Here is a 19945-nt window from a genome sequence, read left to right as displayed (position 1 = left end):
TTTTTTATTCCGTCAATTGTTCACTTTTTAAATTTTGTTCCTATTAAAAGCTATGCACGTGTAAACAAGCCTGGTGTGAAGGATTTTGTCCATACAGCCAATATTGTAATTTTTAATTATTATATTTAAACATATAAAAAGAATTACAATCATAACATCCTACTCTAAACCCATTAGATATGTACTATATGATAATAAAAAACTTAATGTATTCAACTGAAATATACATAAATACACAAATAAGTTTCTGAAGTAACTTTCCAATATACACTGTTTACAATATTTAAGCATTTTTATTGCAATTTGATGATTAATCAGTCAACAGAAAATGTATTGGTATGTATTTTGATGATCATTTAATAGTTAAAGTTATTTTTTTTTATCAAAAATGTAAATTTCCACAGCTTCTAGCCTCTAAAATGTGAATATTAGCTGGTTTTCTTAGCTTTTTTTTAATAGTGATTTGAATATATTTGGATTTTAGAGTGTCAGTCAGATAAAACAAGCGATGTGAAGCTTTAATGGACATTTTTCACTATTTTCTGACATTTTAATAAGAATACTTCTTCCACTACAACCTAATAAACTACATGAGGTTTTTTTTTTCTCTTTTGAAAATAGTGCCAGACACTTAAAGTGTAGTTGGTGGTCTGTCCCTTTAATAGATAAAGCTGTGTGTACTGGCCAAAAAAGGAGTGGCGGTCTGTTAGTGGGACAGTTGCATCATGTTACACAGTCAGGAAGGAATTATATTCACAGTTTGTTAACTGGTCAAATTGTCACACTTTATGGTAGTAATGGTTTAATACAATTTGAAAATGAATGAAAAAAAAATCAGTGGACAAGAATGTTAACTTTTTTATCCAATAATTTATATTTTTTGGCATATTGCATATACATAAAATAAAATGGACCAATAGAAACACAAACTTCACCTTATTTCTCATTAATATTTGGCTCTTTTACAATCCTCTAGTCAAGCTTCAGAATAAAAAAGCGGCAAAGACCCAAACAGTTTTTGAAACATATAAAATTATTGACTAATGTCACTTGATTACTAATCTGTAACCCTTTATTTATTGTTTCCTCCTCCTATGGATTATTTTGTTTGGTACTGAGCGCAAAAAAAACTTCTTGCACAATCCCATTACCAAATGTTTTATTTTATTATGTCACAATTGAATTCCCCGACACTTTGTTTCCTCTTCTTGTTCTTCATACTTGTTTATATGTTACTGCTTTTTGAGTTTGACTGTTGTCAATAAAGTTGAGGAGGGAAAAAATAAAAACTGTTCAGAGTTTGTTGACATTTAAACAACATGGGTTTATACTGTGGCACTGAAAACATATGAGAAGTAGTCACATTACAGAACCTGAATAACTGGCTGGGTATTAAAATGGAAAATGTCACACCATTTGACGCATGCCATATTCTTATATATACAAAGATAATCTCTTATCTATCTCTTATAATATAATCTCTTATAATATCTGATATGGTCAAAATCATCATAATTATGGGTAAATGTAACTGTAAACATCATTCTTTACTAATATTAGCTGATACATACCAGCCAATACAAAACTGTCACAGTTTCTGGTGTTTTAACTGAGACTGTATGTTTATTATTTATTCATTTAATTATCTTTGCCACCACATGGATCATCTTTGTGATAAGAATAAGAATAAGAAATACTTTATTAATCCAGAGGGAACTTTAAGTGTCACAACAGCAACATTCAGCACACATCACACACAACAATAAAATAGTTAAATAGTAAAATAGAAAAAGTTATGATTATACTTTGTGCAATGATTATATACAAAGTACATAAATAAATATGATTAAAAAAAATAAAGTAAGAGTAGAATTATTATCATTATATGGTGTGCAATGTGCAATAGAAACATTATTATTATACATTGTGCAAAGCGATAATAATTCTATGGTACAATTCTTAACCAGAGTTATTTGATTGATTTGTTGATAGGGTCTCAATATATAGATGATTTATTGTATAATGTGTATGTTTATTTATGAACTGAAATATAATTGAAAATTATTACACTGACTGTACTTTGCCTTAAGTGTATTTATTTTTTTTATTATTTACATTTTTTTTTAATTTATGTATGTATGTATCTATTTTTGTATATTGTCAATGTAGTTTTTATGTTTTTTGGAATGTGTTTCTATTATTATTATTATCGGTATTATTATTTAGACAGAGAGAGAGGGAGAGACAGAGAGAGAGAGAGAGAGAAATAAATAAATAAATAAATAAATAAATAAATAAATGAGAAAGAGTGATGAAGCATTTTTCCTGCATTACCTCTCGGATGTCTCGGATCATTAGTACCGGGGTCCCTGCTGCCCTCCGGCGGCGGAGAGGCGGAGCTGCAGCCCGGGCTGGGGTACCTCCTCCCGGCCGCCGCCGCTCCGTGTTTGTGTATGTGGAATGCGGGTCAAGCGGAACTCACAGCAAAAACTGCGCTTCATATCAAACTCAAACACCGGCTTGCATCGTCCTGACGTGCTCTGTATGTACCGTCCAATTTATTTTCACCTCTACACGGGTTTTACTCATGTGCATATGTGCCAGAATGTTCTTATCGGGCTATTTGAACGACTTTATGTCTCCAGTATGGTCGCACTAGCAGTCCGCTAGGAAGACGCGACATCGGCATTTAAAATGGCGCCAAAGATTAACCTCCGCCAGTGGCTCGCTGGTGAAGCTGCCGCACGGAGCCCCGCAGCCCAGAGAGCCAAACAACATATGAACTAACTGCTTTCATTTATGTGTTGACGTTAATTTCAGGTAGCTTGACCCCTAACCTTTGACAGATAACTGGTGGTGACTGTGATTTAATAACGAGCACCGGAGACGTTAAGTTAGCAACAGCGGCTAATGCTAAAAAAACAACTATGGTAACTAACGTAGCTGTAAGCAAACAAGCTAGCCGATGTTGCTAACCACCAACGTCACCTAAAGCCAACGTAAACGTAACGGTAAACGTAAACGTTAAGTTAGCAGCATTGGCTAACGCTAAAAAAAACAACAACTATGGCAACTAACTTAACGTTAGCTGTCTTCTCTTATTCAGATACATGCTCATGTTTTTAACAGGTTGATGTTTTAAAGGTTGACGTGCTTTGTTGTTTGTTAACGTATTGGTCAATAAAGCATGAATACAATGTAGATGTAAACGTTAAGTTAGCAGCATCGATTCAATGCTATGTTAGAAACCAACTATGGTAACTAACGTAGCCGTTAGCAAACAAGCTAGCCGATGTTGCTAACCACCAACGTCAGCCAAATCCAACGTGCACTCACGTTACCACGTTTCTAGAAAAAAACGCGCACAGCTTCCATGTGCCCTTCTAAGATTAACCGTTTTTGCGTGCCACTTTTGCAAAAACAGCATTCATTAAGCTATCGCAGAGGAGCATCTTTGAAAAATAGCATTCTTTCCACTCGGGATGCCGGGTGTGTGCAGGCCCGCGTGTTGCGTAACGGCGGTGGGAGATTAGCAATCAGGCTAATGTTAGCCAGCTAGAATGTGCAGACTTATTAAAAGTTGCAACGCTGCATGGTCTGCTTTGATGTAAAAAAACAATATTTGCTTGCTTGTGTGAGCACGTTCCCTTGGTAACCGTAAAAGACAGCTGTGCTAGTCTGCTAGCTAAAGTAAGCTGCTAAGTTAGTTAGCTTCTGCTGGAAAAAGGCGTCACACGAACTAGCCTGCTTATAGCCAGACAGTTAGGTTGGGGTTAACTTAGCAGTTTCCCCCTTGAGATATTTCCACTTGTCTGGAGTTTAGAGTCCTTGTTTGTTTGCGTTTCTGCACGCCACAAGCTGAGCTCGCAGCACTGCAACTTAGGCGTTGTTTCCTGTTTTGTTTTGTGTTGCATGTGGCTTGCAACTTGTTGTCATCGCTGGAACAGTGGCTGGTGTGTAAAGGCAAGTTTATTTGCATAGAACATTTTAAAGACAAGTCAATGCAAAGTGCTAGACAAAATGGAAAAGAAACATAATATATTATTTATAAAAAAGACATTTAAATACAATTAAAAAGTTATTCGAGAGTTAAGAGAATAGAAAATAAAAATAAGCTGAAAAGGAATACGACAGATAAAACAGGAGAATAAAAGTTAAAAGAGTGCAGTGCAAGAAATGAATTGAAAGTCTCAAATTTGAGCAGCAAACAGAAAAGTCTTCAGCCTTGATTCAAAAGAACTGAGTTAATGAAAACAGACCTTTCTCAGACGAGCTGAGAGGTCTGGACGGTTCATAACATAGCAGCAGATCAGACATGTGTACATCCCTGCGGGGTCGGTGTGCTGTCACATCAGCGAGGGTTCAGGTGGAGGTGTGACAAGTTTCTATGTTCCTGTCACACTGTTGTGCTTTGATTTACCTGTCTGCATCCAAGAGCTGATGTTGTAGTATAGTGGAGTTATTCCAAATACTGAGTGGGGTGTCAATTTCGTTGCTTGGCTAGAAACTATAACATAATTCCAGCTGTGGGATTATATTTATCCTAGTGCACATTTGCCATCTTGTGTCAGCATTTTAGCTGTGATGTGAGCCAACTTTTTCTCTTCTGATAAATATTTTATCACCTCAGCTCAGAGTATCTGCAGATACAGAGCACCTTTTCAATACCAGTGATCCTTTTTTTACCAAATTTAAATTATTTATAGTCGTGTCTAAACTCCTGTCTCTGCTTTACATGTCTGTATCCAAGAAATGAAATCTTTAATTCAGAGTATCTGCAGATACCGAGTACCGTGTTTTGCCCAAATTTAAATTATGTATACCTCTGTTTACCTATGAATACTGTGTTTGGGGCTCATTGCAATTATTTATATGTAAGTAAAATGGGACACTGAAAACGGACTCTATAAACTGAGTTGGTGGGCAACCTTGATAGTAGAACCACAGAATCTTATGACATTGACAGAGAAAGTGTATTTAATGTGGATTGATCAAATCATGGACAATGCTCTATCTGCTTTATACCGTCGTTAACTTTGCCTGTATTGATCTGACGATTCAGATCGCTGCATCCTTAAGTGTGAGTGCATTTGTGAATGAATTCGGAACATGTCGGTGGCTGCGTTTATTTACTGTGGAAAGTAACTTCATATTTAACAGTGTAATTGTGCAGCTTATAAGTGTCCTCTGCTGTGTCGTCATGTCGTCTAGCCTGCCGTGGTGTAGTTAAACCCACTTTCAAATCCTAACTTTGGACTACAATGTCATATTTGTGTTTGAGTCAGACTTCTAATCATCTTCCCCAAGTGTTCAGAGTTTTATTTTAATTTATTGCAGCTATATATCTTGCAGCTTCTTATAACTTCCCTCTGTAACTTAACCTCCTGTCTGGTTTGTGAAGTGTCCCAACGCCGGAGCTCCGCAGACAGACGACGATGAAGAGAAGCAGGCACCTGAGCAGCAGTGACGACTCTGACAATGGAAGTAAGAAAAATATTGTCTTTGCTGACTCATTCTTACCAGACCCAAATATAGACCTGAATGAGGTCAGTCCAACCCTTCCACCTTCCTCAATTTTACACGTGAAAGTGTAAAGCAGTATTATTATGTCATCAGACCAGAGGAAATGCCCTTCTTCCTTAAAATGCCAGAATATGTTATTACATAAAAGTCATGATTCAATGTCTTTACATTTTAGTTGTTTTCATGTGGAAATGTTGTATATTTTTGTTAGCAAAGGACTATTAACAGCCGTTACAGTTTAGCTTTCAGTTTCTTTGTCAGAATAGTTGTATTTTTCTGAAAATCTTATCAGTAAATTTATACTTCATGTTCAGGAAGGAAACAAAGAGACAGAAAGAGAAAGAAGGGCGGCAGATGGACAGAGATTAAAGGAAAGAAAAAGGAGATCTACAGTTTGAGAAACAGGAGACAGTGTAGGGACAGGAGGCGCGTTTGGACCTTCAGAGACATCATGGCAGGTCAGGCAGACAGGCTCAAAGTCTGACCTCAATAGATGATTTCAGAAACACTTTGCAGCGTTTGTTTCGTCCATCACTAAATCTCAGATGGGTGGGTTTTACCACATCATGCGAAACACTGGGGTAAGTTGTTAAATACAGAAATCAGAAGATGTGTAGATGATTCCATATAATTGTGTAGATTTTCTGATCATCTAATATGTCAGATATATCATCTGGTGTTTAAACATTAGTGCTTACTGGAAATTGTGTTGGGGGATGTGCCAATGTCAATCCCCTCCTTCTACTGTAAGTGATTGTATAATAAGCTCAAAGTCAAATTAGTCAATAGTAATGAAATGAAATTGAAAACAGAAAATGTCAGTTGAACCGTTTTGACTATTCAAATGAGGCGTACATTCAGTATATTTGCTTTCTATAGTTTCCCCTGTGGGGAAATCCATAAGTTTTGAAGATGTGAGGATGTTCATCAGAACAGCAGCAGCAGCAGCAGCAGTTCCAGTTGCAGCAGAAACAGACAAAGAAGAAATGTGGAGTCCTTTAACACGCTGTGGTGTTTCTCCTGCAGGTAACTCTACCTGCTGGTCGCAGCATTCATCACAGCCCAGGAGAGGCAACGGGCAGAAACCCTCCGAGGTACGTCTGTCTCCACTCAACACTGAAGGACTGTTAGAATTTAAATAACATACAGAATACAGGTCATAGTTCATAAACAACCTTCTGCTCTCCTCTCAGTGTTATGTTTTTGTTTATTAAATTGAGCTCTTAAATGATCACCTGCCAGAACATTTGTAAATCATCAATGTATTCTGCCACGCTGGACAGTTTGTGCTGTTATCTACTGTACAGTTTATGAACTTGGCCCCTGCAGGCCACTGTACACTCCCTGTGACCGTGAGCCAATCAAATCAAAGCAAAACAATGACTCTGGTCAAAGTAGGATCCTTATTGGCTGGTTCCTGTTTGGCTGCCTGAAAACATGGTGTTTTTTTCCCAACATGTGCAAACACTGATATGCAGTATCTTTGATTACTTTATTTTTATTGTTTATGTTGTAAAGATAACAATGAACAGATACAAGTCTTCTTCAGATGAGTCAATACTAAAATTTACACTGTTTTTCTGCATGTTTATAGTTTACATAAGCTCTAGGAAAATAATTATTATTCCAGATGAAATTCCCTAGCTTCACATTTCACTTCTAAATATATGCATAAAAACTTTAGTAAACACACGACAGCTTTTGCAGATAATTTCTCACTTTCTCCGACAGCTTTTCAGACATTTCCTCTCTTCAGCCGGAGTGACCGCAGTAATAACTCACTGTCTCTTAGCGTTTGCAGTCAGAAGCTTTTCTTGTTCTCATGTGGTTGTTTTGTTGCTTTAGGTTTTCAGGACAGACCTGATCACCGCCATGAAGGTGCACGACTCGTACCAGTTGAACCCCGAGGACTACTACGTCCTCGCCGACCCGTGGAGGCAGGAGTGGGAAAAGGGCGTCCAGGTCCCCGTCAGCCCCCAGTCCATCCCACAGCCCGTCGCCAGGTAACACAACAGGAAGACACAGGTTCAATCCTGCTTTTTCCCCTCAGTGAGAAATATAAAATCATCCTGTGCAAAACACGTCCAGGAATTAATTAAGATATTAAGTTTCAGCCGACGCAGGAGAGGCTCATAAAGCTGAGACATTAGCGCTTTGTCTCATAACAGCTTTTCTTTTATTTGCTATTTGAACTTGAAGACAAGTCAAATAGCAAAACCTGTATGTGCCTGAGTCGTCCAAATAAGTTGTCTACCAGTGTTGCTGCTGGCCCTCGTTTTCTTATCCACAAAAAGGGAAATTTTAACTGGTATTTAGACATTTCAGCTGGTATTTTTGCACTAAGGAGTAAGCTGGCAAGTCCTTTAAAATCCTTAAAATGTTAAAAGTTACGCGGCACCTTAAGACACGTATCAAATTACTGGAACGTTTGCAGTTTGATTCCAGTCATGGACCTTTGTTGTAGGGTTGCTACTAACACATGCTGATTTTTTTAAATAAATGTCAGAAAGTACTGAAAAACGGCTGTTATAATGTCTTATTTTGTCAGCCGAGGACTCGAGGCAGGACTGGTTTTGTGTGAACAACAGTCCCAAAACCGAAGATGATCAATTAACTATAATTTATGAGAAAGAAAAAGCATTTAATCATCACATTTGAGAAGCTGAAACCAGCTCATATTTGACATTTGAGTTATTTGTGACTTGTGGAGGATATAGATATACACAAATCCTTCCTCATGTGTCGTCTCAATCTATACGGTATCATATATAATTTATATGATGATACTATATATATATTGTCAGAAAATAACAAAGCATCCCAACATGTTAAAGAGACTGAAATGTTTCATATCCGCTAACAGGATGTGTTGGTTTTGAGAGTGAAGGGATGGATAATGTGTGCAGTAAATGAACTGTCTCGGCCTCCTGTCTGTGCTCTGCAGGGTGTTGGCAGAGAAAGGGAAGGAGGTCATGTTCGTCAGGCCAAAGAAGTTGATCCGGACGTCGGGCACCGAGGCGCTGGGCTACGTGGACATCCGGACGCTGGCGGAGGGGATGTGCCGCTACGACCTGAACGAGGAAGACGTCGCCTGGCTGCAGATCATCAACGAGGAGTTCGCTGAGATGGGTGAGTCACTACACATTTTGTGAGGTATAATTTAGATTTTATGTTCTTTTAAAGATATTCATCATCAGGACAGACTGTGAAAGTGTTATTCTTTCTGTAAGCTGATTATTGTTTTATTGATCTCCACCTGGAAGTTTTACTTTTGGGAGGTCAGGGTTCATCTCCGTAGAGATTCTGGATGTTGATCTGAATCTTCAGCAGCGTGTTTATTGATAATGACTGTAAACTTGATTCCATTATTGACTAGATGACTGTTTGCTGTTAACTAATCCAACATGCTTCATCAGCGTTCTGTGTAGCTCCTCATACGGGTTCAGTCTGCTGAAGGACTGCAACTAACTATTATTTTCATCATCGATTAATCTAATTTATTACTTGTTCGGTCTATAAAAGTGTATCTGAGGGGGATTTGTTGATGTTGATTCTGTAGGACTGTGAGCTTGAAGCTTTGCTGAAAAAAATACAGAGAACTCAGCCAAGTTTTCCTAAACGAGCCCAGCTGATGCATCGGTGTGGGTGGTAATATTTCAGTGCATCACAGATAAACAATATCAACATATATGTTGCCCAATAAGTTACAAAAGTTTGGAGGACAAAAATGTGTGTGTTTGATGTGTTTGATGTAAATTAGAGCCATTGTTTCACAAAAAGAAGTGTCAAGTTTATTTTTTCACTGTAAAATGTGCCACACAATCCAAATTTTGGTCTAAAGATGCAACATAAGATTATTTTTTATTATTGGTTGATCTGCTGATTATTTCCTCAAGTAACTGATTAGTTGTTTGGTCTATAAAATGTTAGAAAATAGTGAAAAATGACTGTTGTAATTTTCCAGAGTGCACAGTGACGTCTTTAAATATCTTTTTTTATCTGATCAACAGCCCTAAACCTCAAAAATATTCAGTTTACTGTCATATCTGACAAAGAGAAGAAATAAATCATCACATCTGAGAAGCTGGAAACAGTGAATATTTGACATTTTTGCTTAAAAAAATACTCAAAGGATTAATTGATTATCAAAACAGTTGCTGATTAATTTTCTGTTGCTCATCGTTGCAGCTCTGAACAGCATGAAGTGATCTCAGCGTTTATCTTTCCCGTCTCAGCTTCCCTGCATCTTCTCCTGCAGCTGGAATCTGTTTACATCAGGAATGTTTTGAGGTTTTCGGCTCCCAACGTTTCAGTTTAGATTAGAGACTCTTATTGTTGTTTTGTTTTTCTTTGCTTGATTTATTTCAGGCTGCGTGTTTTGCTTTGACCACGTCTTTGTTTAGACGTTGGAGTAAATCTCTCTGCAGCTTTGTTTCTGGTGTCATTCTGGTCAGATGAGTCACAGTTAAACCTGTTATTCAGCGTATTGTCAGAGTCAAAATGTCAGCTGCTTAAGAACGGAGGAACGAGCACTTTGACGGGTTTCCAACAGGTGTTAAAATCCAAACATGATCCCAGTGATTTTATATTGTTTCATGACAGTGAGACGGAGAGACGGAGAGTCTGATTTTAACGTCTCGCTTGTTTAATAACGGCCACAAAGGCAACAAGGAAACGTAAAATACATGTTTGTCAGAAACAGCCTGAGAGACTTTTTTCCCTTCCCGTGTCTCCAGCCATGCCGCGGCTGGACGAGATCACCATGGAGCGGGTGATGGAGGAGTTCGAACGATGCTGCCACGAGAACATGACACACGCGACGGAGACGGAGGAAGGGCTGGGCATCGAGTACGACGAGGACGTGGTGTGCGACGTGTGCCAGTCGCCCGACGGGGAAGACAACAACGAGATGGTGTTCTGCGACAAATGCAACATCTGCGTTCACCAGGTCAGAGGTCGACACACACACGGGTCTTAAATTAAAATGAGTCAAATTCAGACAAATACGTAAATGAAGCTGTTACTGTACAGTTTGAAATCTCTGAATACAGACTAATATGTAAACCTAATATGTAATGTGACTAATATGTAAACCGCCAAACCGTCACAGTCCTACTGCGGAGGGAATAAATTCATGACGAGTCAAAACGAGCCCAAATCGTTCTATAATACATCTATCAAGCAGCCAAAACTGACTGCTGTCACTTATGATGATCAACAAGGCAAAAAGACTGAAAGTATCTGCTGGAGCCTGACAGGAGAGAGAGAGTGAGTAACTGTGGGACTGATTTACGCTTCACTTGTGTTATTTCACTTTTACGAGAGAAAAGGCTTCGAGGATGACGACTCTCTTCTCGGATTAATAGTATTTTAGGGAAACTTTCCCCAACAGGACGAGTGAGAAAAAAGTCTTTTTTTTCCAAAAACATCTGTCGGAAAAGCTGAGCTCGTCTCATATTCTGGCCAATACGGTACTTTATATTAGAGTATCAGCAATAAACAGACATTTTAGCATGTGTGTACAATAAAATGTTACTTTATTATCTCTAATAAGCTCATTAAAACATTAAAAATAGTACTACTACTAAAATAATGTCATATCATGACATAGTCAAGAATATTATTGACTTTAAGACTGGAACATAAATGAAGAGGCAAACCTGAGTGAAATGAATGAAATCCAGTAATATACATGAGTAGATTCAGGCTTATGGTTCATTTGTGGAAAATAAAAGACTTGGTGACAGCTTTGTATCTTCTTACCTGTTAAGTTATATGATAAATCATAGTGTTATTTATAATAAATGATATGTGTTGCTTATGGTCTTAAGCTTATTTACTTGTGCAGCTTGTTGCAGAATACGTTGTTGTGTTTGCAGACAAACGTTGTTGCATCTTGTGATCCTGTTTGCATTTACACACAGTAAAGGTGTTAAAAGTTACAGTAAAAGTGAAATATGTATGTAAAATGCTGCTCAATGAAGAGATCACTTCATTCTAGTATATTTTACCCAAATATAACTTGATGACACTCAGAGTCTAAATTATATCTGGTAAAGTGATGATCTGACGTTTTCTATCATCCTCTGCTCAAGTTTTATCAGACACTCACACACAAACACTCCCTCCCTGAAAAAAGGATAATCTTACATTTTATATCAGCCCGTGCTGTAGTTTTATCAGACACTCGCACACAAACGCATCCTCCCGTCTCTCAGCGCGTCTTCATCCGTCGCTGCCGCCGTATTGATTTCCGCTGGCTGTCTGGAAGCTGAGCCTCCCGTCTGTTTGCTTTTCTCACCAGGCGTGTTACGGCATCCAGAAGGTCCCGAAGGGCAGCTGGCTGTGCCGGATCTGCGCCCTCGGCATCCTGCCAAAGTGCCAGCTGTGCCCGAAGAAGGGCGGAGCCATGAAGCCCACCCGGAGCGGAACCAAGTGGGTTCACGTCAGCTGTGCCTTGTGGATTCCAGAGGTGAAGATGAATGTTTTTATAATCCTTTTTTTTTAAAAATATATACAGTACTGTGCAAAAGAAAAGATATATTTGCTGTGAGCAGGTACTCAGCAGGTCAGTTGTTTCTGCATCTCGGAGACGTCGCCACAGTTCTTCTTCTGCTGCCTCTGTCTCTTCACGTTAATCCCAGACTGACTCCATGATGTTGAGATCAGAGCTGTGTGGAGGCTGTGTGTGTTTGGGTTCGTTGTCAGGCTGCAGAGTAAATTCAGGACGATCAGACGCCTCCCTGATGGAGTTGCATTATGGATAATAATCTAAACATCTCAACTTTTGCACAACACTGTATATTGTGTTTATTAGACGAGTCTTTACTTGTTAAGAGTTTTTTTTTTTTTTTTTTTTGTTCTTGATAAACATTTTTTATCTGCTTTAATGTTGTTTCTGGCTGCTGTTGAATCCATTCATCATGATGGATGATATTTTGAAGTTGCTTAACAACTTGGCAGAATTACAGTTGAGCCAGTAAAAGCTGATTTCATCACGGAAAGAAAAAAACAGTCTTAACATCTTATCTCAACATCTACCACTGGTCACGTGTGGATTTTAAATCAGTCACCGCCGCCTGCGCTCACGTTTCATCTAACACGTGTCCCGTTATGTGTCTCCCGTGCAGGTGAGCATCGGGAATCCGGAGAAAATGGAGCCGATCACCAACGTGTCCCACATTCCCAGCAACAGATGGGCTCTGATCTGCTGCCTGTGTAAAGAGAAGACCGGAGCGTGTATACAGGTGAGAGTCATCGCTCGCGTTTAACGAGACGTGAAGAGCGAAGCGCGACCACACCTTGTTGGTAAACCTTAGTGTAACTCAGGCATAACGCTGCGTCTGATCTCCACAGCCGAGGAAGTGAAACAGAAATGATTTCACAGCTGAGCAGGCTGGAGGAGAAACGACGCAGCTGATCAGTCAGAAGCTCTAATAACACCTTTATCTGTTTAAACGCTTTATTATGTTGTAATAATTTGAACTCCTGTGACTAAAAACAAATATCTGATCAGTATTAGCAGGTAGAATAAGTGAATTATCCTGATAGTGTGGATGTATTATTGATAATATACTTCCAGCAAGTCTTCATGTCTTTAGTTGTTACAGTATAAGTCTGATTATATTCATTATTCTTCCTAATGTCAACAAAACCAACATTGAACTGATCTACTAAGTATTATATGTGTATCAAAGCCTGATATATTATATTCCTCTGTGCCGTAGACCTCTGTTGTTGTCCAGAAACTATTTCAATCACATTAATAAGACACAGCGTTCCTTCATGAGCATCAACACACACACACACACACACACACACACACACACACACACACACACACACACAGAGTACTCTATTCTGACTCAGTCCCACACACACACACACACATCGTCCTGCTGCCAGAAATACTCAAACTACTGGAGCAAACGCACTGTTTCCTCCTGTTTGAGTAATTTCCTATAACAACAGAGCACAGCAGAGTTTTTAACAAACATTACTCAGACTATTTTGTTTGTGACCCATTTTTAAAGGGTTTATTCATCAGTAGGAACAAATAGTTTTGGGTCTGAGGGCCACAGACACAGTAGAGACGTCAGAAACTACTGAGACATGATGGTCTTTTCACTGGATTTACCGACAATAACTGTAGAATGTCGCCAGCTTTATCCTTATTCATCTGCTGTCATCTTTATCAGCTGGAATATGTTTTTCTCTTTCAATCATTGTCAGTCACCAGAAGATGAGGAGTGAGTGAATTTAGAAGAGAAGAACAGATTTATGAATCTGTCAGTGGAGAAATAAGAGAAACAGGATCAAATGTCTTTCTAAAGGTTTCAATAGCAGTGACAAACGTTTAGCTTTCAGTGCTCATTTATAATACACAACACGGATACAAAAATGATATTTTTCTCATTACCCGACACTGTTTAATGTTGGTATTTGATACCAACCTTCAGGTCTGAGCAGGTTTTGATACTCTGATTCAGTCATTTGATATTTTGATACGTTGACACAGTTATTACTCAAAAAGCCGCGGTCCTTTTTTCAACTTAATTGAGTCATTACTTCAACTTGTTTAATGAGATTATGTCATGTGATGATGTATTTTAAAAGGAATGAACAGTGAAAGTAGTTTCATGTTTGAAATTCTAACTTTGTTGTGTGTGTGTGCGTCTGTAGTGCTCAGCGAAAAACTGCCGGACTGCCTTCCACGTGACGTGCGGCCTCCACGCCAGCCTTGAAATGAACACCATCCTCACCGAGGACGACGAGGTCAAGTTCAAGTCCTACTGCCCCAAACACTCGGGGCTGGAGGGCGCCGAGTCCAGGGACCGAGACTCCGGGGACGAGGAGGAGGAGCGCGTCAAGGAGAGCGTCAGGGACAAGAAGGGCAAACGGAGAGGAAGGGTGAGAGGGGAGGAAGACGCCGCCTCCTCCTCCTCCTCGTCTTTCTGCGTGGCTCCCCAGCTCGCCGACAGATCTCCCGGCGAACCGCAGACGCTCAGCAGCCGCCAGCAGGAGAAACGAGTCAGCCTCCGCAAGCTGAAGCTGCAGGAGATGGAGGAGGAGTTCTACCAGTTCGTGGAGGTGGAGGAGGTGGCGGGTCACCTGAAGATGCCGCCGGAGGTGGTGGACTTCCTCTACCAGTACTGGAAACTGAAACGCAAAGCCAACTTCAACCAGCCGCTCCTCACGCCCAAGAAGGACGAGGAGGAGAGCCTGGCGCGCCGCGAGCACGAGGTGCTGCTGCGACGCCTGCAGCTCTTCACGCACCTCCGCCAGGACCTGGAGAGGGTAGGTTCCCACTTCCCCCAGAGCGAGACCCCCAGGAGAACAGAGAGGAGCAGACGCAGGAAGGTGGAGGAGAAAAAACCATCAAGAGAGGGATGATTCTCTGATGAAAAACACCAAAAAAAACATTTAAATAAATCACGTAAATACTGAGTGCAGTGGAACAGTTTGTTTGTAGATAAGATGAGACAAGAATGATTTTATTTATCCCCAAATCAGCAGCACATAAAAACAGCTGACGAGGTGGAAACAGTTAAACTACGCTTATGTAAAACAAATCAATTAAAAACTAAAGCGATATATAGATAAAACCTCAGAATATCTGACGTTAATGTGTGCAAATACAAAAACAACTCTGTGAAAACACACACGAGGATGTGTCAGTGAGTGTCTGAGTCATCAAGACTCACGCTGAAGTAGATAATCAATCAGTCGATTGAATCAGAAAATTAGTCAGCTCACTATTTGGTAAATGTTTGTCAAGTCAAAATGGAAAAACTTTTACTGGTTCCAGCTTCTCACATGTGAGAATCTGCAGCTGCTCTTCTGTAACGTGGTCGTTTACTGGATGTTTTAGGGGTTTGGATTGTTCTGTGTTGGTTGGACAAAACTGACTATTTTGCACTATTATCTGGCATTTTGTTGTTTATATTTAATATGCAACTGACAGCTTCATTGATTAGACTGTGCATATAGTGTTTATTAAAAAATGCTGTTCAATAGCTTGTGAATAAATAAAACATGTAGAAGTAAAGAAAAACAAAGAAAAACAAAGTAGGAACAGAGTCTGAGGTGATGTCTTCAAATCACTTGTTTTGTCTTTCCAACAATCCAAAATATTCACTTTACATTGATATAAAACTGAGAAAAGCCACAAGTTTTCATATTTGACAAGCTGGTGAATGTTGTAGTTCCAATATGGAGGATAATCTGATAACGTGTTAATCTTATGCTTGTTTTTTTCAATACTGTGAACTTCCAACACATTTTTTTTATACAAAATATAAGCTGCAATTTGTAAAAACAAAATACACATTCCTTGATTGAAAAGGAGAAGAAAAGTCTGTTATTACCTGATATTACCTGCCTTCCTCATCTGTCTAAACAGCCACTTATAGTCTGTCTCACTGGTCTGGACATGTTTTAAATCTCAATCTTAATTTATTTCTTTACCTGTGTGGTTTCTCAGTTTTGGCTCCTTCAGTTTAAATGGTTGGCTCCTCCCTTACTGTGGTCATCTTTATCCTTGTCGTAATGATTTGTTTTAATCGTGCCGACCTGTTTCTGCTGCTCCTCCTCAGGTGCGTAACCTGACCTACATGGTGACTCGGAGGGAGAAGATGAAGCGCTCGTTGTGGAGAGTTCAGGAGCAGATCTTCCAGCACCAGGTCCGACTGCTCGACCACGAGCTGTTCACCGGTGAGTCAACGGGAGTTCCAACATGACACGACGGCCGTGTGCTGAATTACTTTCATTAAAGCTCCACAAATCAATACTTTCTATATTAACAGAGGATTAAATGATTTGTTTAATGTGAAAGGTGTCGCTCACAGGGACAAACCCACCAACTCTATGAAGCGTCTTAGCTTCTTTTAGCTCCTAGTTTTGGTTTCATGGTGCATAAAACTCACTATAAGCTTCCTGCTCTGCACCAAACAGCAGACAGAGACCAGCAGGTGCAGAAAGTGGAGCATGTAGCAGCTGAAGAGTCAGATATTTTTCTCTGGAGTTGGTGGAGGTCAAACCAGAACTAAAAAAAAAAAACCCAAACACTTCAAATGAATGATGTGTAAATAAACTATCAGCAGTCGTGTTAGTCATGTCTGTCAGCTTGTTGTGGAGTTTTTCTTCTTCACAGCAGCCAGAATGATCAAATAATCCAGCTTTAAGATCTTCATTCAATGATTGGAAAAATCCCAACCATTACATATATATATATATATATATACATATCAACCATTTATATTAGAAAATATTGAAATCATAAAGTCAACAATAAGCTGGAAAACACTCAAATTTAAAGTTGACATTAAACATTTAAACTTGCAATTATGGTCAAAATCATTATTATAATATTAATATGAATATTTTTCGATATATAGCGTTATACAACAAATGTATGTAGACTGACACATCTGATGTTTGAAACTCAGCTGTGTTTCACTGCAACAAGCTCAATATTCTGCAAATACTTGAATAACTCATTTTAGTTTCTAATTAGAGTTTGAAACAGCAGCTCAACACATGGAGACATAAAACTTGTAAAGAATGTGTAGAGTAATAACAGGATGTTATTACAGTATGATTTCCCTGAAAGTGAATAAAGGATCATTTTAAATGATTAATTTGGTTTGTGTGTTGCAGGCGATCCATCTGCCAAGGATCTAGAGAAGCTCTTCTCTCTGGGTTGGTTATCCTCTCAGGGCTCCCAGTCTCGCTCCTCCTGGAGCCATTCTGGACTCAAGACCAAACAAGGGTCTTTAAAGCAGGAAAAAAGGAAAAGCAGCAGCGACAGAAAAGGCCTTTCTGACTCACCGCACACTTACAAGAAGGACAATCTCAGCAAACCACTGGAGACGAAGGATAGTAAAAGCTCCCGCATCAAGGAGTCTGAGCCCGCCGAGGCCGCGAGCGACGCCAAAATCCAAAACTCTGAGAACCACGAGGAGGTTCAGTACCCAAAGCTTCTGAAGCAAGAAGGCGTTCAGGAAACGGTCGCCGTCAAGCTGCACAAACTCGAGAGCAGGAAAGGTCTGAGGAGGGAGGCCCCGGGGCCCGAGCACGAGGCGCTGGCCAGACGGAAAAGGGAGAACGACCAGGAGCAAGAGGAGCGGAGGAGGAAGAGGAGGAGCGAGGGGACGGAGAGCTTCCCCAGCCAAGTGAAAAACAGGTTCGGGTTGAAACACCTGGAGAAAACGGTGTCCATCAGGCTGGTGGACATCAGAAACTCAGACACCGACGACTACTTCCTAGATGAAGGAATGACCAAAAGACGCCCCGCCTCTCTGGATGCAACGACTAACACTAAACTCAACAGAGCTAACAGGGTCGCAGACGCCGCCGCTGCCGCCAAAGCCAACGGTTGGCTGAGGAAAGCCCACGCCGCCCAGGCGAACGGGTCCGTGGGCGGACACCTTAAAGACTGGGGGAAGTTCAGGATCCCGAAGAGGAGCGAGAAGCCTCCGACGATGAAGGCGCCGGAGCAACGCAAGCCGCTGCTCCGACCGCTGACCAACACGCCGGAGCCGTCGTACCCGAGGACCCGGCTCCGCACGGGGACGGAGAACGACGGGTTCGACTCCAAACCGGGCGACGGCGAGGTGGAGCCCTGCTTGAAGCGGTGCCATTCCCACCAGCTGAGGGGCGACTCGTCCCTCAGCCGGCGATACGGGTCTGACATCATCCGCCGAGGCGTGCTGGCCTCCTGATGGCGCTCCGGTGTCGAGCCGGAGCAACACTTTGAATAAGCTGCACTGTGTTAGTCGGGGAAAGAACGACGGTCGCTCTTTGTACCTTTATTTTTCTTGATAAATCATAAAATGCCTAGATTAAAACAGAGCTGATATTTATTTTTTATTTGTAACATATGTAAAACTGGGAAATATTTTACTTTGTACTTTATTTTGAGCTAGTTTTAATTTTTTTTTTTTTTTTCCTCAAAAGTAGAACGATGTCAAGTTGCCACTTAAATGCTCGCTCAGATATTTACAAGCAAAAGCATCAAGTAGGGAGACGTGATTGTTGCTCGGGACCATAAGCTTGCAATGTAATTTGTTTTTTTTCTTGACTTAGTATTAAAACTCGGCCAGGAGTCAGTTGCACTTAGTCGTAAAAAATGCTGAAACACAGAAATCTTCATCCTGAAAATAGGAACTTTTTAATCAAGCTTTTCATCTGACGTCAACAGATAAAAACAGGAAGTTAAACTGCCCCTTTTTATCTCTCGCCAGCTGTCATCATCTTCATCGGTCTGTCTGTCATCAGGCTGCGATTGTTAAACATTTACAACCTGGGAATCCACACAAAAAAAAAAAAATTATTAAAAAAAAGGAATTCTGAATGATGTTTTACTTGTCATCAGCACTTAAGTGTAATTGAACTGCGATATTGTATCCATCATGTGCCTAACTTTTATTTGAAGCGTTTGCACTACGAGAGGACGGCACAGGTGTGAGGTATGACTAGAGTTATTTTTACACTGAAAAAAAAAAAAGCGTTTTTGTACCCTCGGCCGCTGCTGTACTACTGTTATGCAAAATGAATCTTGTTTTTTTTTGTCTTTTTGTCTGAAAGAGGAATAAAAACTCTGCAGGACTGAAGTCTGTGATCTGTGTCTGATGTTTTGCTTCTTACTGGGAAGGTTGCTGGTTTGAATCTGCAGTATAGTTTTAAAAGGTTAAAATTAATGTTTATCTTTTTAGGCACAAAATTAGCAACAGCTGATAAGTAGCTGATAGATTTGCTTCACTCACCAGTCAAAAAAACAACAGTAATCTATTAAGTGGTAAAATTTGAACATTCACTAGACATTTGGCTGTTGGACAAAAAAGTTAATTTTGCACCATTTTTAGATGTATAAAAATGTAAAAACTTTTTGAATGTCTTGCTTTGAGAAAGATAGAAAAACATGATTGTTTTCTTATTTAAGAAAAGAAACCAAAGTCTAAATACAAGCAGAACAAGAACAACAATAACTGCTAAATTAAATCAGGAACAACCAAAACAAACAGTATTGATCACTAGTATGAATCTGGTCACTACAACGAATCATCAGCTCTGATGTTCAAATGATGACGTCAGTTTTAGGTTCGTCTTTGCAAACTTTCCCAAGTCGCTATTAAAACTTAAACAATGTTTAAATTTGAGTCGAGATCCAAATGTTTCCAAAGAACATTTTCAAAAAAATTGGGGGGAAATTTCTAAGTAAATGATGAAAAGTACATACAGGCTATTAAATATTGTACATGTACCCATTAAAAATGTATAAGTCTAGGTTTAATGTTAAATGTTGGATCCAGCAGATATATAATATATTCCGTATAAAGGTTTTTCTACATTTAAATACATTTAAGGAAAATGTAAAAGTTAATAGAGATAAAATGGTTCCTTTTAATTGAGGAGGAAAGCG

At 39.6% G+C, this 19945-nt stretch overlaps 1 protein-coding gene across 8 annotated transcripts; it reads left to right on the top strand.

Moving 5' to 3' along the window:
- Positions 1-2409: 2409 nt before the first annotated feature.
- Positions 2410-19136, top strand: jade1 (jade family PHD finger 1). Of its 8 annotated transcripts, XM_067615206.1 has the most exons (13): positions 2727-2820; positions 3948-3963; positions 5402-5484; positions 5838-5981; positions 6550-6617; positions 7369-7526; positions 8468-8652; positions 10260-10471; positions 11828-11995; positions 12654-12770; positions 14206-14820; positions 16119-16236; positions 17182-19136. In XM_067615206.1, the coding sequence occupies exons 3-13, from the start codon at positions 5436-5438 to the stop codon at positions 18243-18245; spliced, it is 2898 nt and encodes a 965-aa protein (XP_067471307.1). In that variant the 5' UTR covers positions 2727-2820; positions 3948-3963; positions 5402-5435; the 3' UTR covers positions 18246-19136. The 8 variants fall into 8 exon arrangements, with proteins under 8 accessions (XP_067471305.1, XP_067471309.1, XP_067471306.1 ...); XM_067615204.1 differs by lacking the exons at positions 2727-2820; positions 3948-3963 and adding an exon at positions 2410-2542; XM_067615205.1 differs by lacking the exon at positions 3948-3963 and having other exon boundaries at positions 2686-2820.
- Positions 19137-19945: the final 809 nt, after the last annotated feature.

The sequence above is a fragment of the Thunnus thynnus genome, chromosome 16, assembly GCF_963924715.1.
Source record: "Thunnus thynnus chromosome 16, fThuThy2.1, whole genome shotgun sequence".
In the NCBI taxonomy this organism is placed as follows: domain Eukaryota; kingdom Metazoa; phylum Chordata; class Actinopteri; order Scombriformes; family Scombridae; genus Thunnus; species Thunnus thynnus.
This window is presented reverse-complemented; position numbering and strand designations above follow the sequence as displayed.